Source organism: Coturnix japonica, chromosome 9 (assembly GCF_054131305.1).
Source record: "Coturnix japonica strain WE chromosome 9, WE-NBRP24, whole genome shotgun sequence".
Classification (NCBI taxonomy): Eukaryota; Metazoa; Chordata; class Aves; order Galliformes; family Phasianidae; genus Coturnix; species Coturnix japonica.
The window spans coordinates 3,840,397-3,866,587 of record NC_140671.1 but is presented as its reverse complement, the minus strand read 5'-3'; the positions used below and the strand labels follow the sequence as shown (position 1 = coordinate 3,866,587).

General features: G+C 49.5%; 1 protein-coding gene across 1 annotated transcript in view; it reads left to right on the top strand.

Annotated features, from left to right (window-relative positions):
• Positions 1 to 3,708: 3,708 nt before the first annotated feature.
• Positions 3,709 to 26,191, top strand: part of LOC107321483 (transmembrane protein 132B-like) — a 169,185-nt gene continuing 146,702 nt past the window's right edge. Inside the window, exon 1 of the mRNA XM_015878432.3 lies at positions 3,709 to 4,180. Within this exon, the coding sequence (XP_015733918.1) occupies positions 4,093 to 4,180 (88 nt within the window). The 5' untranslated portion in view covers positions 3,709 to 4,092. The remainder of the gene's footprint in view (positions 4,181 to 26,191) is intronic.

Here is a 26,191-nt window from a genome sequence, read left to right as displayed (position 1 = left end):
CTCAGCTATTGTCTTAATTTTCTTTAGATTGGTTGTCATGGAACCATTTGTAGCTTAATTTCTGCTGCTGATTTTAATGTGTTTAAGCCAAGTCTTGTCCCTACAGCAAAATGTTTTATCCTGTTTCTTTCTGGTATGGAGCCCAAGACAAGCAAACACGGGTGCTGGTTGTATATGCATGGCTGGCTCCTTTAGAAGGTCACAGGTAAACAGGAGGTGCCTGGTGGCAGTATGGGAAGGAGCTGCAGGCTGCAATACATTGGGGTATGTCTGTGAGGAAGGGGCACGCTCTGTTGCTTAGGGCAGAATTGAGGAGTTCCTGGTGGTGATGTTTTGCTGCAGACAGTCAATGTGAATTGTAGTTTCCTCTCCTCGGTGACAGATGACAGCCAGCTCCTGTAAGCTGAATGATGCTGCAGAGCTCATCGAGTGTGGCTGTTCGTTTACTAAGGGTGAAAGTGCCCCTCTGTGCCAATCCAACGCACCCATGGTGGGCAGCAGCTCCACACCCACTGCGGGGCTCAGGAATTGCCTCATTAGCAAATGAATCTTCAAATGAATTGGCTTCCATTTGACTTTTTGAACTGTACCAAGTTGGACAGTATAGATGCTGGCATGATAAATACTAGCACATAAATACCAAGCACCCATTAGGAAAGGATAAGAATGAGCTATCTGGCTGCCAATAACCTATGATTAAAAGTATTTTGAAATTCTTTCCCCTCTGGCGTGCTATATATAAATTTTACATTAACTCTGACTTTGTATTCATTAAAACTTCATTATATTGTTCTTTAATTCATGCAAAATGTCTGGAGTTTACAAAGCCCACAGACCCGTATTAATAAGTAATTTGGGGATATTTCATTAATTAAAGATAGTTTAGAAGTACAGATATGCTAAAAACATATATAATCCCTAGAGGCTGCTTTTTTTTTTTAATCCTGTGTTATACTGGAGAAATAATAGGAAGCTTTAACAGATCTAATTTGATCTCCTGCAGATATCAGGTGTGTGCTGCCTATTCCCAATGCCAGGGCATTGCTGGCAAGGCAGGGCAGTCAGTCACGCAGGCAAATGAGCATGAAGGTAATATTAAAATTATTTAATATTGGAGTAGAGTGTAACAGCTTCATCCTTAGATGGAGCTGCAGGGCTCGGGGATGTTTGTAGGGTCACCAGAAAGGAGCTCAATGCTGCCCTGTGTGTTGCAGCACAAATTGCACAGCCTTGGTGCAGCGTGGCCAAGCTGTTGCTGAGCTGATTGGTGTCAGTTGGAGCACCTCTTGAGCTGCTGTTAGCTACAGGAAGGTAATGCTGAACTGAAATGACCTGCCTGCAGGAGGGAGCTGAGCTGAGGCAGGTCCGGCTCCGTGTGCCTGGCTGTGAGGCTGCTGTACTCACCTGAGGGTTTTAATTGGCCTGGTTCTTATGTATAATGAAATATGCTGGATACACGACACTTCATGAATTAATGCAGCAGTGTAAAGCATGGAGAGAGGTTCTCATCCAGGGTTTGTTCTTTAATGCAAATGCCAAGTGAGGCTGTAAATGGCCCCGGTTATCCAGCATTGCGGGGCCTGTTTCACACTGTGCTTGAGGGTTTATTCCTGTTTGCTGAGCCGTGCTGCTCTGAGGGGACATGGAACAGAGGAAGAAGCCCAGAGCAGCACGAGGAGGCTGCTGTGTGCTGGGATTGCTGCTGTGTGCTGGGATTGCTGCTCCAGCTGTGCTTGGTGCCACCCCATTGCATTCCTATGCAATCGCTCTCCCTTCTTTCACTCTGTTCCTCCTGGTTTGTCTCCCTGGCTCCTAACTGCCAATGCAGTTCTGCATTGGAGCAGCACAACAGCTCTGTCCTTACAGGGCTGAGACCCGCATGGCAGTGCAAGGAGCTCTCATCTGCCCCTCTAATAGCCTCAGCCCTGAATTTAGGGTTGCTAAATGCCATGTGTGTGTACGTGAAGGGCATGAATGCACTTAATATTACGCTGCATTGATGTGATTTGGGAGCAGTGACACACAACCATCTCCAGACCTGGGAAGGAGCATTTGGCATCACTGCCTGACCCCCCCCCCCACCTCCCAAACATTCATTATGCCTTAAACATTCTCACACTGAGTTATTCCAACGGTCTAATTATAAACTTCATTATAATTGTTCATTAGTTTTATTTTGTTCAATTAGCTTAACAAGTTGCCAAATGAAATACAAGGCTGGCAATTAGCTTGATCTGATTGTAATGAGCCACTCAAATTGGGTCACCAAATATGTGCATTTATGGCACTTTCTTTTTTTTCTTTCCCCATTGGTGAACAATAACATAAATATTCAGAGCGTCTCCTGCTGTAAAGAGTGGAAATTTCCCCTCTCATTTGTTAAAGTAGAAGCCAAAATCGATAGTTCTGTGCCTGGGAGCCCCTTGTCCTGCAGAGCTGTGAGCAGGATCCTTTGCCTTCAGGTCTCATCTCTGCATCCCAACCATTGCTGTGTTCAGACACCTTGCAGGCTGTGCTGTGCCCTGAGCTCTCCGTGCAGCTCCTACAGAAGGAAGGAGCAATAAGTTGTGCAAGTTCTGCTTCCACTTGTGCTGTCCCTTCAGTGCCAACACAGTGTTTCAGCTGGGATGGGGAGCACTTCATGCTGTGGCATTTGCAGCTTCTCTGCTCCTAATTCACTTTGCTCGCTTTCTATTAGCTTCATTCCTGCTGGGCTCGGATCAGGCAAGGCCAGCTGTAAACAGGGCTGTAACAAGCTGCTAATATTGCAAAAGGGGCCGTGACACACATGGGTTTGCATTCGATTCGAGTAGTTACAGCCATAATCTCCATTAATTTCTGCAGTGCTCCTGGTGGCAGGAGTCTCTCCTTTTCATTAGAGACAGACTTGAATTGCTGAGGATGGGGGTGTAAGATGCTGCCTGCTTGGGCTGGCACTGAGTAGATCCCTGTTCTATATCAGTGCTGGCCTGGAGCAGCTCCCAGCCCTTCTTTAGGGCTTTGTGCTGCTCATGTCCCCCCACCTGATGGCACCGAGCAGCGCAGGTGACAGCGTGGAAAGCTGATGCAAAGTTAACTCTTAATAACAACCAGCTGCTTCTGATGGAGCTGCTGATCTGTGTTACCTGCTCCACCTGCGGAGCCGCAGGAGCACGGAGCAGCCCCTTGCTGAGCATCTGTGCCACTGTTCTGCTCGGTTCAAGGGCATCAGTGAGATCGCTCCTCTTCGCTTTGGCAAAGCTGAGAGATCAAATCAGGCTCCTCGTCATTATGCAGATAGCAGCATCTCTGGGGCACGCACTGATTCTTCCGTACACAATGATTTCCTTAAAAGTGGCTTTTACGAGCAGCCATTAGGGCAAATAAAGAAGGGATAAGCAAAGGATGCTGTACGATCTGAATGTTGAAGAGCCCGCGATCGCTGTTTGGGTGCAGCAGTAAAACAGGAGGCTGCAATTTGGTACCATAGTGTGGTACGTTCATCATAGTGCAACAGAACAGCCTCGGGACAACTCGGTGTTTGCAAAGCCGGGGAGGAGCCCAGTGCCGCTCACAGCCCCCGTTTGCAGCTCTCTTTTCCCGTCCTCTCGCCCCCATCTCGTCCCACCCCTTCGGGCCCCTCCCGGCCCGGCTGCTCCGCGCAGTGACGGCGTTGGCCGCGAGGGGGGAGCCGCGCTCTTCCCTCCGCCCCACCGAGCTCCGTTCTCTTCTCTCCGCTCCGCTCGGGCCGCCCGGGGCAGCCCCCGCCGCCGCCGCCGCTCGGGGGGATCCGGCCGGGCCCCGGGGGCAGCGGCCTCGGGCGGGCCCCGGGGGGGAGGGAGGGGGGCGGGGGGTGAGGGACGGTGGAGGAGCGGGTCGGGCTCGTGTGCGGAGCCCTCGCTCAGAGTCCCGTCCCCGCAGGTGAGCGGGGGGCAGCGGAGCCATGCGGCGGTGAGAGCGGGGCGGTGGGGCCGTGCCCCCCCCCCATCCCCTGTCCCCATCCCCATCCCCACCCCCGCGGGGCTCCGGAGCGGGGGAGCGGCGGGGGAGTGGTTACCGGCGGCGCCGCGACACCCCCGGCCCCCGCCCGCCCCGCGCCCATAAATCAGCACCATGATGACTACTACTGGGCATGGAGCGACGAGGATGCTCCCCCCGGGCCCCGCGCTGCTCCTGCCGCCGCTGCTGCTCCTCTGCCGAGGTAACCCGTCCGCCGCGACCCGGCAACTCTGCCCTTCTTGTTATTTCTTTTATTATTTCCTCATTATTAATTTGATCCCCTTCCCACTCACCCCACTTTGCTTTTCCGAATGCGGTTCTGTGCGCTGCCCGCTCCGTGTCGGGGGACATTGAGGGGGGTGGGGGAAGAGTTGGGGGTCCGCGAGCGCTGGGGGGGGGTTACGGGGAGCGCTCCGGGACCGCGCTGTGCAGCTGCTGCCGAGGGGTTTCTCGCAATTACTTGTAACGCAATTGGGGTTGCGGGCAGGTCGGGCCCTTGGAGGGGTCGTAACACCTTCTATGTTTTCCTTCCTGCGTTTGCAGCCCCCGGTCCCGGTTCGGACGGGGTTCCCGGGGCAGCTCCGCTCCTGCCGTACCCGGCATTGGCCGCTCGGAGCCCGGCGGTGTCGGAGCGCTGGGGCTGCGGTCGCTCGTTGCTCCGCTCGGCCGCGGCTCGGGGAAACTTCCGAAACGAACCGGGGGGGGGGGGAGAAACCGAGCGGGCAGCGAGTGCGGGGTGAGGAGAGTGATGTGAGAAGGGGCTGATGTGGGGCTGGAGGGGCCTTGCCCTGCCCGGGCTGTGATGGGGATCGCACCGGGCGCTGGGCACAGCGATGTTTTGCTGCGGGCGCTGCGATGCTCCGCTCTGAGCGCTCTGCGTTTAACCAAGGAGAGAGTTAAAAGCAGCGAAGGAATGTGTTCTTATCCCTTTTCTTTCTTGCTTTCTTTTTTTTTTTTCTCTCGTTGCTTTGCCACGTTAATGGTAATCTTTTCTCTGCTGTTCCCCTCTCCTCCTGTGTGGGCAGCTACCATGGTGAGATCGGGCTGTGGGTGTAATGCTTCCAGCACGGCTCCGAGTGTTTCAGCATATGGAAAGCCGCCTGGGAGCGGGCTGTGGCTGCGAGCCCCCCGCCGGGCTGGGCTGTGCCCTGTGGGGGTGGGCAATGGGGGCACAGCAGGTGGGTGCCACACACACCTGTGTGAGCTGTAGCTCTCTATGGGGCTGAGCCAGGTGTGCTCAGCATGGGGCAGCTGCTGGAGGTCGTGATCCAGCCATGAGACTTAAGGCCACAGATATTGGTCCATAGTTCTCCATAGGGGGTCTGGGCGCTGCGTTCAGACTGAAGGAGAGCTGTGGGGCAGGCAGTGTTTGCTTTGGGGTGCTTGTCCCCATGTTGCTTTGCATAACGAGTGCCTCCATGTTGTGGTGAGGCTCGTCAGGAGCAACAAGGAGCAGCTGTGTTGGCTGCTGTACGTACAACAGGTTTGCAGAGTGCAGCCCTGGAGTTGTGGGTTATTTGCTGCACGTCAGTGCGAGCTGCAGCATTTTGCCCCTATCAGACTTCACATGGATGTGGTTGAGGGGCACTGGGGTCAGCCTGACATCACCAGGCTGCCTCCAGCTGTGACACCCATCAGGACAATGTATTTCAGGTGTTTGGCTTCTGCTTTCAGTCTGTGCCAACCTCCAGCTGCTGCTGTGCAGGTGGTGAAGCTGCTTTGGGTTCGGGCATCGTGTGGGCAATGCTCTGACCTGGGCACCGTGGGGCCTCTGGGAGGGGAGAGCCCACATTGCCCTGGGTTCTGTTTGCTTTCTCCAGCTCATCAGGTTCTGTTGCAGAGCTCCATGCGCTGACACCTGACTGCAGCCGATCGATCGATTCTCCTGAGGTTTGGATGCCAAAACAGTTACATTAAAAAACAAATCAATGCAGCCCAATTAATGTGCTGTATTATTACAGGGGATGATAAGGGGCTCCGTAGCTCTCACCCTGAGCGCCGTCAGCTCTGTGTTTAAGGCGGCTTAGCGTGGTGGTGAGACATGTTCCGTGCACTTCTCATGCTGTGATGTGTTGCTGTGACTGCAGGCATCCCCGTCCTCCCTCCTCCAGCTTTTATCTCCATCATCTCACAGGGGTGAGATCAGCACCCAGCCGACCTGCCTTGTGCTGGACCCTCTTGGTGGGGTGGGGGATCCCTGTGTGTCCCCTTTCTCTGGGGATTCCTATTCCCAGCTGGGATGCTGGAAGTGCTGGGAATGGCCCTGTGATGCACGGAGGGTTTCCTGCTCACACAGGTTGGGCTGCAGGCTCAGGTGCAGTGCCAATATTAACATTTCTTCCACGCTATCCAGAAATCCTCTTGCCTCACACTTTCAGCTTCTCTTTGTTTACGTAAACGTGTTTGATTCCTGACAGCCTTCAGAAGCTTCATGAATTTATCATGTGCTCCAGATTCGAGTCCGCCTTTCTCCCTTTATTTTATGATTATTATCTGTCTTTAAAAGCTCTTTCTTCCCAAATCTTGGTGATGGAATGGCGGGCAAGGTGCACATGTCTCTTCTGAGGGGCAATGTAATGCCATCCTTTATAGACCTTCAGCTTGCTCAGTTTCCAAAGCAGCCCAACAAAAGGTGATGCCTGTGGATGCTGGTGGTGCTGAGCCATGGGCTGTGCTCCACAGGTGCAGAGAAGGCCATTGCGTTGGCTCTCACCTTGCACAAAGGCATCCTGCTCTACTCTTTGAAGTAATGGAGCAGCTTAGTTTCCAATGTTATTAAATCCTCATCTCTGACAGCCACGAGAATTAATATAGAAAGGTTTCCTCCTCTTTTTTGTTAATGCAGCTCAGTTACTCATTTTCTGTCTCTTGCTTTGGAGTCGCCCGCTGAAAGTTATTACCGTGATATCGGTGCAAAGAAAGGTTCAACTCCATCATTAAGGAAGGAAAAAGCAAGTGAAACAGAAGACAGCTCGAATTTTATTGCAGTTGAGGCATTTTTCTTTCTTTTTTTTCCCCCCCTTTTCGAATGTGATTCATTCTTCCATCTGTAGCTCCCAGAGGGGGATGAAGCAGGTGCTGCTGGGCTGCAGTCTGTGTGCTGGGGGCACCAGGAGCAGAGCGGGGTTCTGCCCCATTGAAAGAGTTATGGGGCAGCCTTTGGCACAAGGTAAGAGATGGAGGTGATGCTGAAAATCAGCCCCCAGCCCTGGTGTGTAGGGAGCAGGGCTGTCCTTATAGGGGCTGTGTTGCGCAGCCATTCAGCAGCCACACCTTTTCAGAGCCCATCTGTATAGCACACAGCAAAACCATCTGCATATGCAATGCCCTTGGAGCTGTGATGAGCTCATTGGTGTGAGCTGGGCCCCAGTCAGTGTGCAGGACCACATCCTGCCCTTATCTCCTATGAAAGCTCTCTCTTCCAACGGGGCACTCGCATTTATTTACTTCGTAGCTTCTCCCATTAGTATAATCATTACTCCTCGGACTGGGTTTGAATTCTGAGCATCCCACTGTGGTACTTAAAGAATTAATTACAGCGATGAAAGAATTTCCTCTAAAGACTCCTATGAATTGGTCTGGTTGAAGTGTTTTAGCTTTGCTTCAATTGGTGCAGCTCTTGTCAAAGGATTGTGAGAAAATGCACGGGTCAGTGATTTAGATTAGGCAAATTACGTTAGAAAAATTGATTTGATTTAGAAAGGGAGCTTTCAGATGGCCGGGAATTGCCTGCTTCCTCCTCTGCTTCGCTGCTGCTCCCTGAGGTTGAGCAGGGGTGAATAACACAAGGGATGTACAGGAGGGCATGGCTGAGGGCTGTGGGCTTCTGCTTGGCTTCAATGGGATGGAGACCAGCAGTGGGTTCCTGCTGAGCCCTTTGGTGCTCAATTCCCTGCTCTTGCTCTCCTCCTGACCCCATGTTTCCCCATCATTATGGAGGTGCCTCATGATGCTCAGGGCCATTAGTGAGTCTCTCACTGCTGGCAATTAGGGTTAGGGGCTGAAGGTCCCCTGAGGCTCAGCCCTGCTTAGGTGGAGGGGCTGCAGAGCAGCAGCCCATCTGTCCTCATGGGAGGAACCTGAGTTCATTGCACAGTAATCAGCCCCCTGGTGTTTAAAGGAACAAAACTGCTGCAGGTTTCTTGCTTTAAGTAGAGGATGTTAGAGGCAGTGCCATGGAGGAGAGATCTGCCTCCATGTGGCTGAGTGCTTGCTGTGATCACAGCAGTGAATGCAAACCCCAGCAGACACACACTGGGGGTCCTGGAGGAGTTGGGAGCCCAATCCTAAATGTTTTACCCACATCCATCTTCCATTGATGTGAGTTTTGCTGTCTGAGTCTGAAGGGGATCCAGTTAGGGCAACTCGTCTAAGAAGATCGAGCCAACAAGAAGACGACTGTAAGCAAATTAGAATGACTTATGTTCTTCTTTGCTGCGTGGTTATAATCTTGTCTTTCTTTCCACCTTCTGCTGAGCTGTGAAAATCCTCTGCAAAGCGATAGTTTGGAGTTGATAGAGAAGCACGCCCCTGTCACCAATTTTCCTCTATTGCTCATCAGAGATGGGGCTCTGTACCGATGTGATCCGTGCCTGAAGGCACAGCAGCAGCCAGCAGTGAGCTCCCACCTCCCCAGCAGTGGGATGCTGCAGCTGCATGGATGTGGGCTCCCAGCCTTGCAGACAGTGCACTGCTGCCTTCATAAACAATGGGCTTTGTGTTAAAGGATCCCATAGAGGGGGGTCTGGGGTGCTGAATACCCAAGTGTTGGTTAAAGTGCTGCAGGAAGGTGCTGTCTCCTTCCCTGAGCACTGTGGTGGTCATGGCCGTGTAAGCATGCAGAAAACAAGCTCCCACTTTCCCCAGTGCACGTATATGTGCACACGTGTGTGTGCTCTGACGTTAACCTGGCAGGGTGTTAAATGTTTCCTTTTCCCAGCCATCAATTTCAATTGAATTTCATAAGCTATTCAAGTTCTCTGCCGCTGCCTTTGCTGTTCCAGTTTCGTGAGCTCCAGCCATTTAGCTGCAGGTCCTGGGGCACGATTGCTCTGTGGAGCAGCAGAAGTAAATTGGTTCCTGATGTAGAATCTTTTATATATGTATTTTAATATCTCTAACTCGCTGTGAATGATGATGTCGGGCTTGGCCATTCCTGGTCCAGTTTTGCTTCACCCCAACAGCATTTCACCCTCAGTGTTTGGGGTGAAGAGCAGCACCCTGTGCATGAGGGAGGAGGGATTCTTTTGTTTCTCAGGTATTTATCTTTAGAATCGTGGTGGAAAGATTTGACTTGTTGTTTTTTTTTCCCCCCCTGTGGGTTTGAAATGTTTGAGGACGATTCTTCCTTGGATCAAAGCAGATCTCCTGGCAGCCCTCTGACTTTGTTTCAGCGCCGGCAGCCTGACAAAGAATGAAGAAAGCAATCATTTCCCCTTTCTCCCACTTTTATTTTTGGGATAAATGGATGGTTGAGATCTCTGTGCTCAAAAAATAATTGCTCGTGGCTCTTAGAAAAACAAAAATCCATAACACTTATCCTCTAAATAGCTGATTTGATCTTGTCTGTTGGTTTGCGTGTTGCGCTGGTCAGGATCTTTGCTGTTGGTTTGACCAAGCTTGTAATGGGGCTGAGCAGGTTACATCTGTGGGAAGGGGTTGAAGTCGGTGACTTTGCTGCTGTATATGGGAGCTCAGCAGCAGGATGGTGCTGCCATGGGCCATTGACAGGACTGCACAGTGTAAAGCTAAGGAATCGGTTGAGAAGTAGAGAGAATGAGGGGGGAAAAAGAGTCATTTTATTTCCTTTGTGGGACCTGAGCTGGTTCTGTGTCCTGACTGTCGTGCTCTGCCTCACCAGCACTGACCTGTGCTGCTTCCAGCAAAGCCAGGCAGCTTGGGGATGACTACCATCCTTCTTCCTTAATGCTTCTGCTGCTAATTGGTGCTTTCAGCCTCTGCTCCAGCTTAATGAAGGCTGCTGTCTGGGAATTGTTATGAATGGTTATGGAAATGCATTTAAATGCTCTGAGATCTGTTGTAATTTTTCCTTTATGGGATTATTCCTTCAGGAGGGATAAATGCACCCTGAGTCCCAGGGTGAATGATCCTGTGTGTCCCTGCTGTGATCTGGGAGGGAAGCACTCAAGGTCAGGCTGGACGGGGGCTCGTAGCACCTGATGGAGCTGTGGGTGTCCCTGTGCACTGCGGGGGAGTGGAACCCATACAAACGTTCCCAGGTTGCTCACGGTGTCTTGGTGGTTGCAGTGGAGCTGCAAGTGCATGGTGCTTTGTGAGAGTGGCTGTGGGCACCTGAGTGTGTCTGGGAAGTAAAACAAGTGCTTGTGTTGAAAGAGCATCACGGGTACTGCTTATTTTGGGAGATAAGAGTGGTCTGATTCTTGTGCTCTAAGAGTAACATTCAGCCAAAATAATGGACTGGGAAGATGAGAAAAGACTGCTACACGCCAAGAGCAGCAAACTTGTGAAGCAGAGCTAGAGACAGCTTAACAGCTAGGGACAGAATAGCCCGAGGAGCCTGCCAAGGAACCAGATGCTGCAAATGAAAGAACTCTGTGCCTTGGGTCTGCCCGCACTGCAGGGGTTGGGATGCTCCAGCTGCATGGGGTGCCCCAGGGTGCTCACTGGAGAGTGAGGAGCTGATATCCATGTGTCTGCTGCTGTATTTCTGTCCCTGCCCTGTGTGCCTGGTGCTGTCCCAGCTTGGGTGGGATGTGGTGGGCAGGGAGATGTGGCTGTGCTGAGCTCTGAGCTTTTTGGGTCCCGTTTTGGCACACTGAGCTCTGTTCTCCATGCAGGACAAGCTCAGTTGGGTTTTAACATCAGCATTTGCACTTGCTGTGTGTAATAAAGCAGAGGCACACATTGGTGTGCCCGTCCCCCTTCTGCAGCAGGATCTGGGGGTTATTTTAGGCAGTGTTACATCTTCCTATCACCTGAAAATCACACCCTGGGCATTGCTTTGGTTTCATCAGATCAGCACCTGTGGGATCGATGCGGGCAGCCTGGGGTCCTCATTCACACTGTGATGGGCAGCTGAAATCCCCATAAGTGACCCTGCAATGAGGGCTGAGTCATTACTGATGGCTTCTTTTTCTTTTCAGTGAGGGTTTCTGCTAGCACAGAGCATAACTTAATGGCGGAGGAGATGCTGGGTACTGGCAAGGACCCCGATGAGGCTGAGAGAGGGATTTCCAAAGCAGAAACAAGCTGTTCTTTGCTCTGAGTTTTTCCTGCCAATTTAACATACTCATGAAAATTGCCTCAATTTAACTTCAGGGGAGAAGAGAAGTGACGCGACAGGGGTGGTGTAGCTGGAGGGCTGCATCCAATCCATCGCTTTGCTGCACTTGAGGTTTTCACCTCGAGGTTTCTGCTGGTGGTTGTTGTTGTTTTTAACCATACTTCCTACCAGCACCTTTCCACACCTGGTGCTTTAGAGAACTGCCCTGCGATCTGCAGGAGGAAGGTGCTGAGCAGTGCCATCCATGGCATGAAGGCAGAGGCTGCAGTGGAGGAGCTGTGGCCGTGCATCCCAGGGCTCCTCCTCTAAATAACAATACAATTAAGAAGAATCACTAAGAGAAGAGTGTGCCTTGTGCCATCAGATTTACATAGCTTCCTCTGCCCAAGCGTGGTCCCGTTGGGGGATGGCAGTGATGATGGATGTGGGCCTTGCAGTGTGCTTAAGAAGTTTGTGGGATGTGGGTTGCAGAGTTGAAGGTCTAACAACCCGAAGGCGCCTATTTCTTGTCTTTGCTAATGTTTCTACTGCTGTTTAAATGCTGTCTTTGAGGTTTACCGGCAGCCAACATTATCTCATGCTTTCATTTAAAGCCAAATCGGAGTGCCTGCTCTATATCTCTATGAGGAATATAAAAGCCCTCTTCGCAGCTTTGCACACAAATGGAGATTGACAGCTATTAGTTGAGAACCCAGCTGCTCTGACAGCGTTTGACACGGGGATGCTCAGGCGGTGCCCATCAGCCATTGCTGGGACATGCATGGCCCTATGATGATGCTGTGTGTGCAGCCCTGCGGTGCTGGAGGCACCGGGCAGGATCCCACTGCTCACACACAGTGGATGCACAGTGGGCCCTTCCCAAACAGGTTTGGAGCTATTTGGCCACAATATAGAAGCTGAAGATTTGTTCTGTCTATTGTGGGTCACTTTTAATAATAACCAGTGGACTTGAATCTCTACAAACCTCTTAGAAAAGGTGGAGCACTCGCTGTTTATTTCACTTGCAGCAGTTCCTCGTGCCTCTCCCTGCTTGTGCTTTGCTTGCTGCCCAACCCTCTCCTATCACCGGGTGCAGGCAGCACTGCTGAGCAACCCCTGTGGGCACCACAGCTGCACGCTGGGCTTCCATCTGCAGCCCCATCGATGGCATTGACTGCGGGAGATGGCGGTGACCGTGGAGCTGTGCAGGCAGAGGCTCCTGGGGGGGCTGGGGCTGGGGAGCGCTGCTTGCAGGGATCGATGCTCGCGGCTATTGACCGCCAAACACTTTGCATCGCATCGAGTGGCGGTTGGGTTAGTTCATGAATGTATGGATGTCATTGAGCGTTTGGCACAAAGCATCCTACTCTGTGTTGGCTGGTCTTGAGTTGGAGTGGAAGGGCTGTGCGATTGGTTCTGAGCAAAATGGAGCTATGGGGATAAAATGCTTCTTGTATTTATCTTGCATCTGTAAAGGAGGTGCTTGGCATACCTCTGCTTGCTGATTTTACTTTCTTTATGTGGTTTGGAGCCCAGGGACATTAGGTATGTACAGATGCAGTGCTATTGGTGCAGCATTTGTGCAGTGTTGGTGTTTGGAGGTGGTTCTCAGAGAACTTTCATTTTCCACACACAAACGTGCAGCCCTTGTGAATACCCTTGGGTTGACTCCAAGCCTTTCAGACACATGATGGGGAACTGGAGGCAAATGTTAGTTTCTCTTCTGTGGCATTGCACAGCAGCCGCAGCCCACCATGACCAGGCTTTCACCTTGGTGTCCTCATCTCCCTTTGCCACCTTGGGGATGGTTGTGGGTGAGAACACTGTGCCTGGTCCCAGTGGTTCCACCTCGCCTCCCTTGCATCACTCCCTCTGTTGGTTCTGTCACTGCAAGGATAACAGTGATAGGCAATGGGACGAATGATGCAGGAGGTGTTGTGTGAGGTGGGTGCATGGTGTGGGAGCTGCAACCAAACCTTGCTCCCCCCCGGGACCCAGTCTTCCCTTTGCTGGTGGCTGTGGGGATATAAAAGCCATCGGCAAAACAGCAGCAGCGGCGCCCAGGCTCATTTCTGTTTGAGACCATCCTCCAGAGACTTCTCTTTCAGGATTTGCTGGGCTCCTGAATTGTCATCTTATCATAAGAAGGGAAATAAATCCTTTTGTTTGCCCTGCACATCCATTCTCCCTGGACCCGTGGCAGTGCTGGGAAATGCTCTGCCTGTCGTGGAGAAGTTTGAGCACCGGCTTAACTGCTGCCTCACCAGGCAGAGCTGCGAGGGGACGTGCTGAGGATTGGTTCTGTTTGTTCGTTAAATAAAAGGAGCGGGGAAATATCTCATTCAGATGCTGTATTTTCTGAGAGCGACATATGCTGTTGACTCACAAAAATATGTCTTCTCTGGAGAGCCCTTGTGTAAGAAATCTCTCAGCCTCGTCAGTAATGAGAATTTCTTTCTTTCAGCGGAGCTGTGAAAACCTTGGATCTTAGTTCTCCAAAAAAAATAATGCAAAAAGATGTCAAATTATAGAGCCGCAATATTTGATATGTTAATAACCAAGGAGGGTTATGAGAGAGGAAATGGAAACATAACCTGAGGAAAGGCGCCGTGTTCCTGGCTGTGGTGCTCCCCTGGCTGCTCTGTATTCCTGTCCGTGTTACCTTGGCAGCAGTTTCCTACGTGTCCCCAGGTAACGGTGTGTGTGCAGCCCTATGGATCATGCATGGTGTGTAGCAGCATGTGGTGCATGCAGGTGGCTTTTGGCACCGTCCTGGCATGGGGTGCTGGAGGAGCAGGCACTGCCACGTCCCTTTTATCCCAGCTGGCCTCCAGTGGCTCCTTGTAACATTAGGATTTTCCTTCCTACTTGTCCTGTAAGTGCCTATAGAAAGGCAAAACTCTGGGGAGGTGGGATGTGCTCTGATGTTTGGCTGGCAGGATGTTCAAGCAAAGCAAAGTTTGGTCATGGCAGGTTTTGTCCCACTTCTGCTCACCCTTCTTAGGATAATTCTCTATACCAACTCAGATGCTTTAATGCTGTGCTCTGCAATAAGTCCTCATGTGTTTCCTCCATGGGTCAGAACACGGTGTGTTGGGTGGGATGGCATTTCCAGCAGTGAAATGATGTATTTCCAGTCCTCACCTGCAGCAGTTTTTCTTCCCTCTGTCCCAGCAGAGGGAATTATCATCTCAGTGAGGCAGTTTAGAGCTGCGTGAGCTGTGGTTGCAGCCAGGGTTGTCCAGTGGTGTGAGGACAGCATGAAGGCCTTGCTCATATTTATCGTACTGCATTAAATTGGATGGAAAGTGGTTACAGAAGGTGGGTGGCAGAGGGCATATAGCCAAAGCTGAAATCCATTTTGAGGAAGTATGAAATCCTGTTTATATATTTATTGGTTTTGGGGAGGGATGCTATTGCATGTTGGTAAAGCATCCTGCATGCCCACCATAATCCATCCCTTCTGGTCCTGTGGGTTCCCATACATAGCTGCGCACTTGTGATGCCACGAGGACAGGATTAACTAATAAACCCATGCTTTTCCTATGGAAGGGGCTGCCATGTTGCATCTGCTTGCTGTCCCAGGTTGCACGGATCCTTGTTCTGCAGCCTGTTACTTTGCTCAAACAAATCCCAGGACAACCAGGGGGAGCATGACTCACAGAAATGCAGAATGGGGTCTCCCTGGTTGTAGGGATGGTTGTTTTATGGGATTGGCTGGGGGTTGTGGGCTGTCTGGGTGTTGGAAGGGACCCATAAGGGTCACTGAGTCCAACTCCTGGCTCCTCACAGCACCACCTGAGAATCAGACCACACTGGTTCCCTTTTATTATTAGCTGCCAGGAGATCCTTGCAGGATAGGTAGGAGAAATAGGGAGGTACTTGGGCTTCTGATTCCAAGGTGCCGTGCTTTGCTGCTGTTCCAGAGCTGTGAAATGCTGCACGAGCAAATTAACACTCGGAAAGCAAGAGCTGCTAAAGCAAATGTCAGGGTTTGGAGCCCCGCTGGGTGGCTGGGGAGAGCCCTGTGGTTTTTGCCATTGATCACAGAGGTGCTTCAGTGGCTAATTCTGCACCTTCCTCAGCAGCGCTCCGTGACATGTTATGTACTCAGCAGAACAGATCGGGTTCGCTGCCTTTCCTATCTGTTGTGCAATGTTTGAGGCTCTTGGGACTGGAAAGGCAACGCTGGAAATTTGCACAGAAATTGGAATTTAGCTGTGAGGATTCAAGACACTTATTTTGCTTGGATTATGTTCCTGTTTATCAGCATCGGGAGGTATTTGAGAGACCTAAAAATTGAATTCTAGGTTTTGCATTAAGGACAAAAAAAAAAACCCCACCGTCTTCTTAGAATGAGTTTCTCTGTGTGGAAGCTGAGTATAGATCTGACTCTCCCGTGTCTGCCCAAAGAGGATAAAGGATAAACCAAGCTTATTTGTAAAAGACATATAATAAAAGTGAGGAATGAGAGTTTCAGAATCATCCCCCTCTGTTGGTCTGCTTTGACTCGCCAGCACTGACCTGGGAGCTTCAGTGGCTTTTTAGAACAGTTCATGCTCGTTTTCTTTTTATCTCCTCTAAAACTGGAGCTAAGAAGGAGAAGGCACTAATGAAGATGCTAAAGCATCTATTAACTATCATTTCTCGATTAAACCATCCCACGAGGAGCCTCTGGGAGCTGTGGTTTGAGGAAGGATGTTGTTATTACGCCGCTTTATAGCAATACCAATTCTTAACCACAGAATGTGTTCCTTCGCCATTAAGTACAGGGGAGAGCAAAGAAAATGAGGAGCCTGAATTATAATGCTGATGAAAATACGCTTATGGGATGGTGTTTCTCTGCTGGTGAGAATAAATGCAGATGTACCCTTGATGGGCTGGAGCAGCAGGTGCACCTAGAGGGGCTGCTCTGACCTTGGTGTGCTGCTGGGCTCCCCATAGGACTGAGAGCATTCAGCAAACAGCTTCCATTTACATAAAGACTTCTAAACTCCCCTCCTGACTGTACGGTTCACTTTGGAGATACACTGTCATCTGACAGAGGAATGGCTGTCGCAGTTAGTAATGTATTTTTGGGATCTTTGAGATTGGAAGATGCTATCAAACTCTATGATGTCTGTTATTTTAATTTTATGTTCTGCTCTGCACAGTCCTGAAGCCCAATATATCTTCCATTCTGCTGGAGGGAACTGGCTTCTTTGTAAGGTTTTACAGGCTGTTTCCGTTGCGCCGTGGAATTCAAATTAGGGATAATTCTATTCTGTTCAGAAAAGAAAATCTTATGTTAAGATGGGCAATGCTCAATGGCAATAAAGTGTTGGGGAACAGAGTCTATGGCAGCTAGACAGGGCTGAAGGACTTGAGGATTTCATTGTGGGCCTTAAGGAAAAGCAGCCCCTACTAAGTTATTGGTGTTCCTTAAAAGAAAAATTAAAAAGAAATAGGTCTGGTGCAGCTCTTTCGTGCCCAAGAATAAACCTGTCTGCATCGTATGAGCCTTTCTGGGTGTCCCGTTTGCCTCAAGCTTAGCACAGATGGACTGAGCTCAGAATTAGCTCGGGCAGCTTTTCAGGGAGAGCGACAGCACGAGCTCTGCTGCTGGAGCAAGGACATGGGGCTGTCCTTTGCATCATACAGAGGTCTCATGTGCCTGCGAGCTCCATGTTCTTCCTTGGGTTTGCTGAATATACCCTACCTGCTGTAGAGCAACTCGGCCTTGTTTTAATAAGTGCTACATAGCTCCGTGCTTTAGCTCCACAGCAACTGGGTGAGAACGCTGGGGAAAAAAAGCCATTCTTGGCGTTCTGTGAGCCTGCAGAGCTGAGTTGCTATGGGTTGTGTTCTCGCATGCGCCAACGTGAAATTAAAATACAGAGAAGGCTGAAAAAAACCCCAACAGCCATACCAAGCCTTCTTCAGCTGGGTTACAGCAACCATAAGTAGAAAAGGTCTTTCTGTCTCCCATTCAGGGGGGAGAGAAGCCAATAATGTTGCTTTTTAAACAATTTTCCCCCTGTGGATGTTCTGCACTGATCTAATGTTGATCTAAAGGCTGGATTGCCAGCAGTGGGAAATAATATTTATTTAATAAGCCATCCCCGTCACAAAATCCCTTTGGACTTAAGAAAAAAGATGTATGGAATAAAAATGAAACGTAGCGGAGGTAAACAGAAATTTAATAAGGTTCTATAGGAACTCCTGTGCAAACCGAAGGAGTTTAATGGAAAACGAGAGGTTATTTTTAATCATCCTCTGGAACTCCATAGCACGGTTTTAATTAAATTATGTAGGCTGGGTGGGGAAAAAAAACCACGGAGGCAAGATGACTAATTTTCTATTAACCTTTATTCAACTTTTTCGTAAAATAAATGAAGTAAATGACTCATTTCTGTTTGTGTCGCCTTGGTGAGAGCTCGTATTTACCAAGTTAAACTTTGTCACCCCTATCTCCAGCCTGTCCCCGTCCTTGCACCCCTTGTCTGGTTATCCTGCACTGTAGCAAGGTGAACCTATGGAAGACATGAGGCTGTGGGGTCCCGAACCCACCTGACTCTTGGATTTATTTTGGCATTGTGAGATGTTCTGGATTATTTTCTTGTTCGTGTGATTCACTCTGGAGATAGGACCATCCTGAAAGCCAGAGGCTGAGGCACACGAAGGTTAAAAGGTGCAAAAGGAGGATGAAGTCTTGGGTTGAGCAGCATGCAAAGGAACCATGGCTTGCTGGGGCTGAGTGTTGGGTAATTGGGGTGAATCATGCCTTGGGGAGGGTTTAGGACTGGAATTGTAAGATAAAAAAGGCATTGAGTTTAAGTGGATGGAGTAAGTTTTGTGTTTCCAGGACAGAGTGGGTGTCTGAGGGGAACTAGCATGATTCTGGGCACCATCAGGTCAGGCCGGTCCTTTACGGACCTGCTGGGTTGTTCTCTCTTTTTGGTCTTGTCAGATTGGATTCACTGTGTTGCTTTAATATCTGGAAAATGAAGGAATTAAAGAAAAAAACTTGAGAAAGTCGTCAACCTTTTTGGACACTTGTAATTTTTCGCTAGGCCGCTCCTGAGCCCGGTAATGATTGCGCTCACATGGGCCATTGGTCTCTTAAATGAAATTTCATCCCCTGCTTTGAAAAATGCTTGACGTTTCCTGCCATATGAAGGAATGCAAGTCCAGAGATACCCCTTTGAAAACGGCGTTGGTAATTAATCCCACGAGGCTCATCAATGTTGCTGGTGTCTCTATTAGTTACGTGCAGAAATAAAGACAAATGGCTCTTGTTATTAGCCCCAGGAACGCATAAATCTTGCTTGTTTATGGGAGGAGGCAACACAAGGAGACATTATGTTACGAGGCTTTTTGCTCGATTTATGGCATGCTGCCTGCCTCACTGGACTGGGATTTATGTGGAAATGTGAGGGTGGGTGCAGGGACTTGGGATTGCTTGTGTTTATCCATGGTGTGCCCTACTGCTGCTGCAGTCCCCTCTGTGCCCTGGGGGTGGGATTTGCAGCACTGCTCACCTTGCTTTGGATCCCTGTTGGGGTTGGGCTTTGCCTTCTTGTGATGGCTGTGTTTGCCATCCTACAGCAGTCTGGGTTTGACTGTCAGGGTGTGGATGGCGTTCAGCTGGGGGATCTGTTGGGCTTGTTTTTCCCCCATGCCTGAGATGTGCTGGATGGAGCATTGGCAAAGTCAGTAATGCAGTGGGTGGGCACGGCAGCATCTTGAGCCATCGTTGGTTCCTCAAACAGTGCGGGGAGGATGGAGAAATTTCCTCTCTGTTTTGAAGTGGAGGAGCACAACCACTGACTAACTCTGTGGAGCTTGTTTTTGCGGTTGATGTAATTAATTCTGCTCTTTTAGCTCAGGCTGCTATTTTTATCAGCCCTGGACTTGCTGTAGTAACAGCTTTGGGGCAGACCTCCTGTTCCTCCCAGTCCTGAGTGTGAGGTACAGCTCTAATTATATTTACAGTTAATTCACAGGTCATTGAGCGGAGCTTGGGGCCGGTTTCACAAGTGCTTCGCTTTGTTATCAAACCACTAATAAATACGGGGAGCCGTCATGGGCAAAGGCAGGCAACAGCATCCTAACGAGGGTGGAAGCTCGCGTGTCATTAACTCTGCGCTGTGGCAGCTGATGGAAGGCAAAGCCCTGCAGAAGGAGCGCGTGGGACATAGCGGGGCATCCATCACAGAAATGATACTTTGCTGAAACACGGCTTAATTGGTGCGTAAGCTTTCCTACTCCCTTTTGAATCTTTAATGATTACTGAGGTATTTCGACAGAGGAGAGTAGGAGATAGCCGTGTGTTTTAAGTTATTAGGCAGGGATCGGGAGAGCTGCACTCAGCCGGCTCCGAATTTCAGAGGACGTTTGGTCTGTGCATGTCTCAATTCTCTGGTTGTAAAGCAGAGATAATGTTTGCAAAATGAGGCTGCCGTTGTAACTGCTGCCTGGCTGCCCTGAGCCGGGTGGACGACCTCATACAGCTGCTGGCTCCAGCTGTGCTGTGGGTGAGGGCTGTGCTGCCAGCTGGGCACCCATGGCACTGCTGCTTCCCCATGTATGATGGGCATTGCAGGGCAGTGCTGGCAGTGTGCCTGGGGGATGTGAGTGAGCTCCATGCACAGCCCTCCCCCGGTCCCATGGGTTTCCCCATCCATGTGTGGTGCTTCTTCAAGAGGTGGTATATTCTTCTAAAAGCCCACTGTTGAGGCCAGGGTTAGTCTGTGAGGTTTATTAGCAGACACCGTGGTTGAGGTCAGAGAATCGTAGGATGGGAGAGACCTTAATGATCACCCAGTCACACCCCCTGCTGTGGGCTGGCTGTTCCTCACCAGATCAGGCAGCCCAAAGCCCCATCCAGCCTGGCCTCGAATGCCTCTAGTGATGGGTAAGGCCAGCAGATGGATTCATTCCATCACTGGAATATTTTCAGGCTCTTTCAGAGCCCCATGCGTGGGGTGGAGGATGCCTGGTGTTCAGAAGTACCATGAATCATGGATATATCTGACTGGGATAGTGGATATGCAGCATGGCACTGTTACGTCTTGCTTTCCTTCCAGGGTTAGGCTGCGTGTTGATTAGGATCTCATCTTTATTTCCACATTTCTTAGCCAAGCTGTAGGTGTCAAACAAGTTTTTAGCAAGTACAACAAACCGTCAGACTTAGTCAGTAGAATAAGCCCTTTTGTCAACCAAAACCCCTGCCCTGTGTTGATGCTCTTTGTGATGTGAATGTTGCCATGCAGGAGGCTGAGGCTCCTGTAGTACTTTCCCTTCCCTGAATCCACTCAGGGCTGCTTAGTGTGAGCACATAATTCAGGTAAAACTGCAGAAAGTGAGAGAGAGTCCATTCTGCCCCAGCCCTCCCCATCCTCAGCCTTGTCCTCTGTTACTCTTTGGCATTTGCTGGGAACCTGAAGGTGCTTTGCCCGTGTGTCCCTGCTCCGAGTGTTATCAACCAGGCAGAACAGAACACCATGCGTTTTTCCTGCTTCTTCAGGTTATTTGTGTCTCCCAGCACATCTTGCTTTGCTTGATAAGGCACTGGGTCTCTCACCTTGTGTCAGGGGAACATTAAAGACCGAATTCACCTTCAGCAAAACTGGAGCCCTGTATTTATCTTTCCTTTCTGGTTGCCAACCATAGGGACCCTGTTAAGTTTTGATCCAATTAGTACCTATTGTATTTACTTAACATTTGGATTGGAAGACGGATTTAAGTGCTTTCATCCCTTGTGTGCTGATGGAGAAAGGGTGAATACCTCGAGTGCACCAGTGTCCCATTTCTGAAGCATCCCATCCAGCTCTTGTCCACCTGCGAGTTCCTGCAGAGGAGGAGAGGGCAGAGCTGTGCTGGAGCAGCTGCTGAGGAAGCTGTGTGTGCTGACAGCTGGTGGGGCTGGCCATGTGCTGTGCCCCCAGGGGACAGCCCTGAGCAGCTCCTCTGTGCTAAACTGTGACCTTTCTTCTTCCTCATTCTTCTTCCCCCCCACCCCCACTCCTCTTCCTACCCCTGTTCTGCTCTAGGATCACTGTAGGTCACCAAAAGGATGGGGCTGGTATCAAGCCGTTACCTGCTGCATCAGTAATTAAAATGAGCCGTTACAGCAGGAGTTATATTGGGAAGGCAAGCTCTGAGTTGTTGAGTATGCAATTACTTAAACTCCGTAGGTGCTTATGTTGCTCTTGAGAGTCAGAGTTGAGCTCTTAAATCACTTTGACTCTTTATGGACAAAGTAGTTATTAGAACTGGGGGCCTTTTTTTTACAAGACCTCATGTTTGTGAGATTTCCCTGTGACACACGGAGGTGTTTGCAGAGCTGCTGCCTATGTGTTTTAAAGGCAGGAAGGTGGCAATGATTAATAGCTCGGGCGGCCCACGGTGGCCTTTCTGCTTCTATAGCAGTGGAAGACAGAAGATGCTGTGCAGAGAAACACGAGGCTCTGCTCTTGGGATGCTGTGCTGGACAGGGTCAGTGAGGCTGAACGATGTGCAACAGTGCTGCTTAATAGAGGGCTTTCTGTAGCAGCAGCTAACGTTTTGGGTTGGGTGAGAGCCTTTGTAATGGCTGGGATGGTGGGATCTTCACTGGCTTCAAGGGCTGAAACACATGGGGAAGTTCTGCCAGTGGGTAGCAGTTAGGGGGTGCATGGATCATTAACGCATAATTAATCCTAATCTTCCTACTGCTATGCCGGCTTCATAAACAAATTGCACTGGTTTTACCACTTCTCATAATAGAGAGCAGCAGTAAACTCGATTCTAAGTGGTAAAAAGTGACTTAAAATGGATTGCCATTAAAAACCAGCTGAGTTGCTAAGGCTGCAGAAGGAAGCGCGGTGCTGGCTGGGGTGCACGGGTTGTTTGCAGCCCTGCTGCAGATGGAGGAGCAAGGCGTGCGTTGGGAAGGAAGCACGGAACTTTTAATTTGTTGCTCATGTTTGCGAGCGGCCCTGAGTTAGCAAATCACCAGGAAACGGGCTGAAAAGAAGTGATTTCGGAGCAAAATGAATTGTTAATTATTGCGCTCCTGTGAATTCCTGTGATTTTAAAATGGTCCTGGCAGCGGATCAGAAGAACATGTGGTGCCACGGCGTTAGAGTATTTGTATTTATATCTGATTCACAATTGTCTCCATGGCAATGTGAGGGATGAAGGCGGAGGGAAGAAATGAGTTATCACGTTATTAAATGACCCAGTAGAATAGGGGGAAAAAAAATATATTAAGACGTGTTAAGGATTAATTTAACATTGTGGAGCTGCCTGGCAAACTGTTCTCCATTAGTTAAGGATTTGTTAGCGTTTCCATTCTAAACGTGCTTTTGAAGTGTTTATTACTATCTGGATTTGTATTGGGCCATAACATCGTATGTGGGCTCTCTGCAAAATGGTTTATTGTTTTAAAATGCACCCAGAAGTCCAGTTTATTAATTCTGGAGGTTTTTGTTGCTCCGTTTCTTGTCAAGAATGTTTTTTCTCCACTCTAATAGCTAAATAAAGGCCTTGTCCCTTCCGAAAGGAAACTCCAGACCCTCAGCTGGAGGACCAACCTTTCCTGCATTTTGATTTATTTAGTTATAAGCAGAGTTTTGGGGGGAGGAAAACTGTATGGCTTCTGTGGAGGTGAGCACAGCTCTCTGCAAACTGAGCCTGCTCTGCTCTTGTTGTGAATATTGTTGGTAGATGGATGACTGAAACGGAACAAAAGGCTGCTGGAAGTGAGCATCTCTTAGAGGACAGAGGTTTTAGTTGCTTTGTGTGCCCTTGTGGTTTTGTTTTGCTTTGTTTTCTTTATTTTTGCCCCCCAGCAGAAGGGGGGAAGCAAAGCCTTTGGTTACTGCATGCAGCTTATGCAAACTCCCCCCTGCTCTCAGTGCGTTATTGCATAACGCAGAGCTGCATTTTCAAGCTCATCTAGCTGTGATTAGAAAGCTAAATGGGGGGAAAAAAACTCAGCAACTTCTGTTCTGAGTTGTGTGTTTGCATCCTTTACCAACCTGCGTGATGAGCAGGGAAGTGCTGAAGGCCTTGCAGTGCCTCACAAGGGCACTGTGAGCAAAAGGCCCCACATTTACCTACATTAAATGGGATGCTTCTCCATTAACTGCAATTCCAGCATTAGCCCAGGGTCTGCAGAGCTTCAGACACCACAGAAACTTGGCTGCAGCACTGTGCTGCTGTGGGTGCTGAGCGCATGGTGCCTGTAAGAAAGCCAATGGTGCAAATGGTACTGGTGCTTAAAAGAGGAGTCGAGGCTTTATGGAGCAGCACATTTATCTCTGATTCCCAGAAAAATCTGAGTCTCTGCAGGGCTGGCTCCTGTCCATCTCTATTCAATATTTTCATTATCAATCTGGTTAATGGAATGGAGAATACGTTTGTTAAACTGACAGGTGATACAAAGTCAGGAGGGACTGCAGACTCATGGAGGGAGGGGGGGGGGGGAAATAAGTACCAGAGTGCTTTCTTAAAATAATCCTGACAGATTGAAATGGTGATCTGGAAAAAAGGATAAAAGGGCCAAGTGATGGCTTAGGGCGAGAATTGCTGCAGATGGCAAATAGCAGGCTAGGCAGTGCTTCAGGAAAAGGATCTGGGGTTACAGTAGGCTATCAGCAGGACAAAAATCAGCAGTGATAAAAGCAACGCTCTGCAGGGCTCGTGTGCAGGGAAGACATGAGGAGTGATGCTGCTGCTCCGGCAGCCTGGGAGGGCTCAGTGGTGTGGAAGCCTGGCTGCTGACCTGTGGGCTGGGAGGGGAGGAAGCCCTGGTGTCTTGCTGGGAATCTCAAAGCAATCCATGTGGGCTGGATGTGAGGAGGTGCTGGGGAAGCATCCTTCTGGGATGTGCGTCGTGCCATCTGGTTCTGCAGGAGTGCTGAGCCTTGCTTTATATCTTCTCCAGAAACCGTGGTGCCCAGCTGCAGTGTTTATATAGAGGAAATGAGCTGCAATGCACAGTTTTTCTGTGTCTCACCCGTTGCCTTGGAGGTGTTTCGTTTGAGCACTGCCCCAGCTTGACTCTGCTTAGCTTTCAGCCCTGATTTTTCTTAAAGAAGTTACTAAAAAGGTGACAACAGTGAGCAGGGCAGAGCTTGTTGAGTTCTGTCACTGAAATGCTACTTCACTTGATTAAGTCCAATGACATCTTTGCATTCAGCTAACTAGCTCTCTGCAGGTGATGGAATAACTAATCAGAGTAAAAACATGAAGTGAAATGAAATATAGACTGTAAACACCATTCTAATTAGTAGCTTTATGGGAGTCTGTCAGTGAATGATTGTGGAGCAGATTTCCATCTTGAGAGTATCTGGGGGCATTAGTCATGGCTGAGTGCCTGCCTGTGCCTTCCATTCTGGGGTTTGGGATGTTATAATGGTGGTTCTCTGTGCAACCCTATCTGAAAGCTATCCTTAGCCTCACAACCTTTGGTTTTGTCTTTGCTTCCATCAAATGAAGTTGAAGTGGTGTGGTCTGTGCTTGGTAGCGAGGGGTCCCCAAGCTGGGAGGACATTGTGCTTCTGGGAAGGATGGAGGAGCTGTGGAGATGGTGATGCTGTAGTGTGGGGTAGGGCAGGCCTGGGGCACAGCGATGGATGGAGAAGGGGCTGCTGTCATAAATCTCCCAGTTAGGCAGAGAGGAGGAATGATTTCCATGACAACAGTTCAGTTAGGGAGAGAAGTGAAAGCTCTTGGAGTGGAAATCTGAAGGGAAGGTGTCACTGCAGTGAGTCTGGAGGGGGCTTAAGGGAGAGCGAGAACCTGAGTACTATCAAAGTGTTAAAACAAACGAAACCACGATTCATATCAAAACAAAACTTTGCAAGAATTATATTTGTTGAGCTATTTGAATTCAGCGCAGCAAGAAGAGGCTTGAAACACACTTGGATGTGTTTCCCTGCCGTAAACCAAACGGGATGTCAACTTGAAAGGTACTTGGTTATCGCTGATAAAAGATGTGGCCGGTAAAAGGCAGGAGGATGCACTGGGAATAAATAACCTAGTCTATAAACAATTGCTGTTTGTTATATGTCTTTGTAATGCAGTGTTTTTGTAGCCTAGTGCACTGAAATTTGAACTTATCAGATTAAAAATATATATATATAAATTCTGCTTGTGATGGGCGAGATAACAGTCTGCAGGGTAATCACTCTCCTCTAAAGCACTGTGGGAATACTTGAGTGTGAAGCATTGCCGAGCTCAGCTCAAGCTGTTGAGGGGCTGTGTGGGATCTGCCTGCACTGCAGCCTGTGTCTGATGGTAGCAGGACCCTGCTTGAGTCCCTCTGCCACCATGGGGTCCGTAGTATCCATAGTAGTGTGACCCTTCTCATGTACCTCTGCCAGTGTGGGGAGCAGGGCAGCTGGCTGGAGATGGAGCCAGTGTGGTGTGGGTGTGCACAGAGCCTCCTTTGCTGTGAGGTGGTAGTGATCCACGGCTGGAGAGTTGTCTCTGAATTACAAGACTTCTACCTTTGTTTTCACCATGAATTTCATGTGTGATGTTAAGGAATTTGATGCAACCCAACCAGAGGAATTCTGGTTGCCTCTCATTGTGTGTTAGGTTCCCATCTCAGCAGCCCAAAACCAAAGCACTCAGGGATGCAGGGTGAGCAAAGCAAAGACTTCATGCTGCCGAACTGAGAGCCTGATTTCACCTCATCCTAATCAAAGCTGGTGGAAAAACTGTATGACCTAAAGGCTGTATCATCAGATGTGAAGCCAAGCAGCTGTGACAAGCTCTGGTGTTACCATCCCTATCCTCAATAGGGTCGTGAGGAAAATCTTAATTCTTAAATTTGTGTCTGTTGGGTTACGTAACCTTGGTTTGTTTATTTTTATGACACCTTGTTTGAAATATTGACGCAGACTTAATTCAGGAGAAGAAACTGTCCTGCGATCAAATGCAAGTCCTGGATTATATCAGGTTTCTCAGTGCAGCATCTATGCTTGACCACATCTG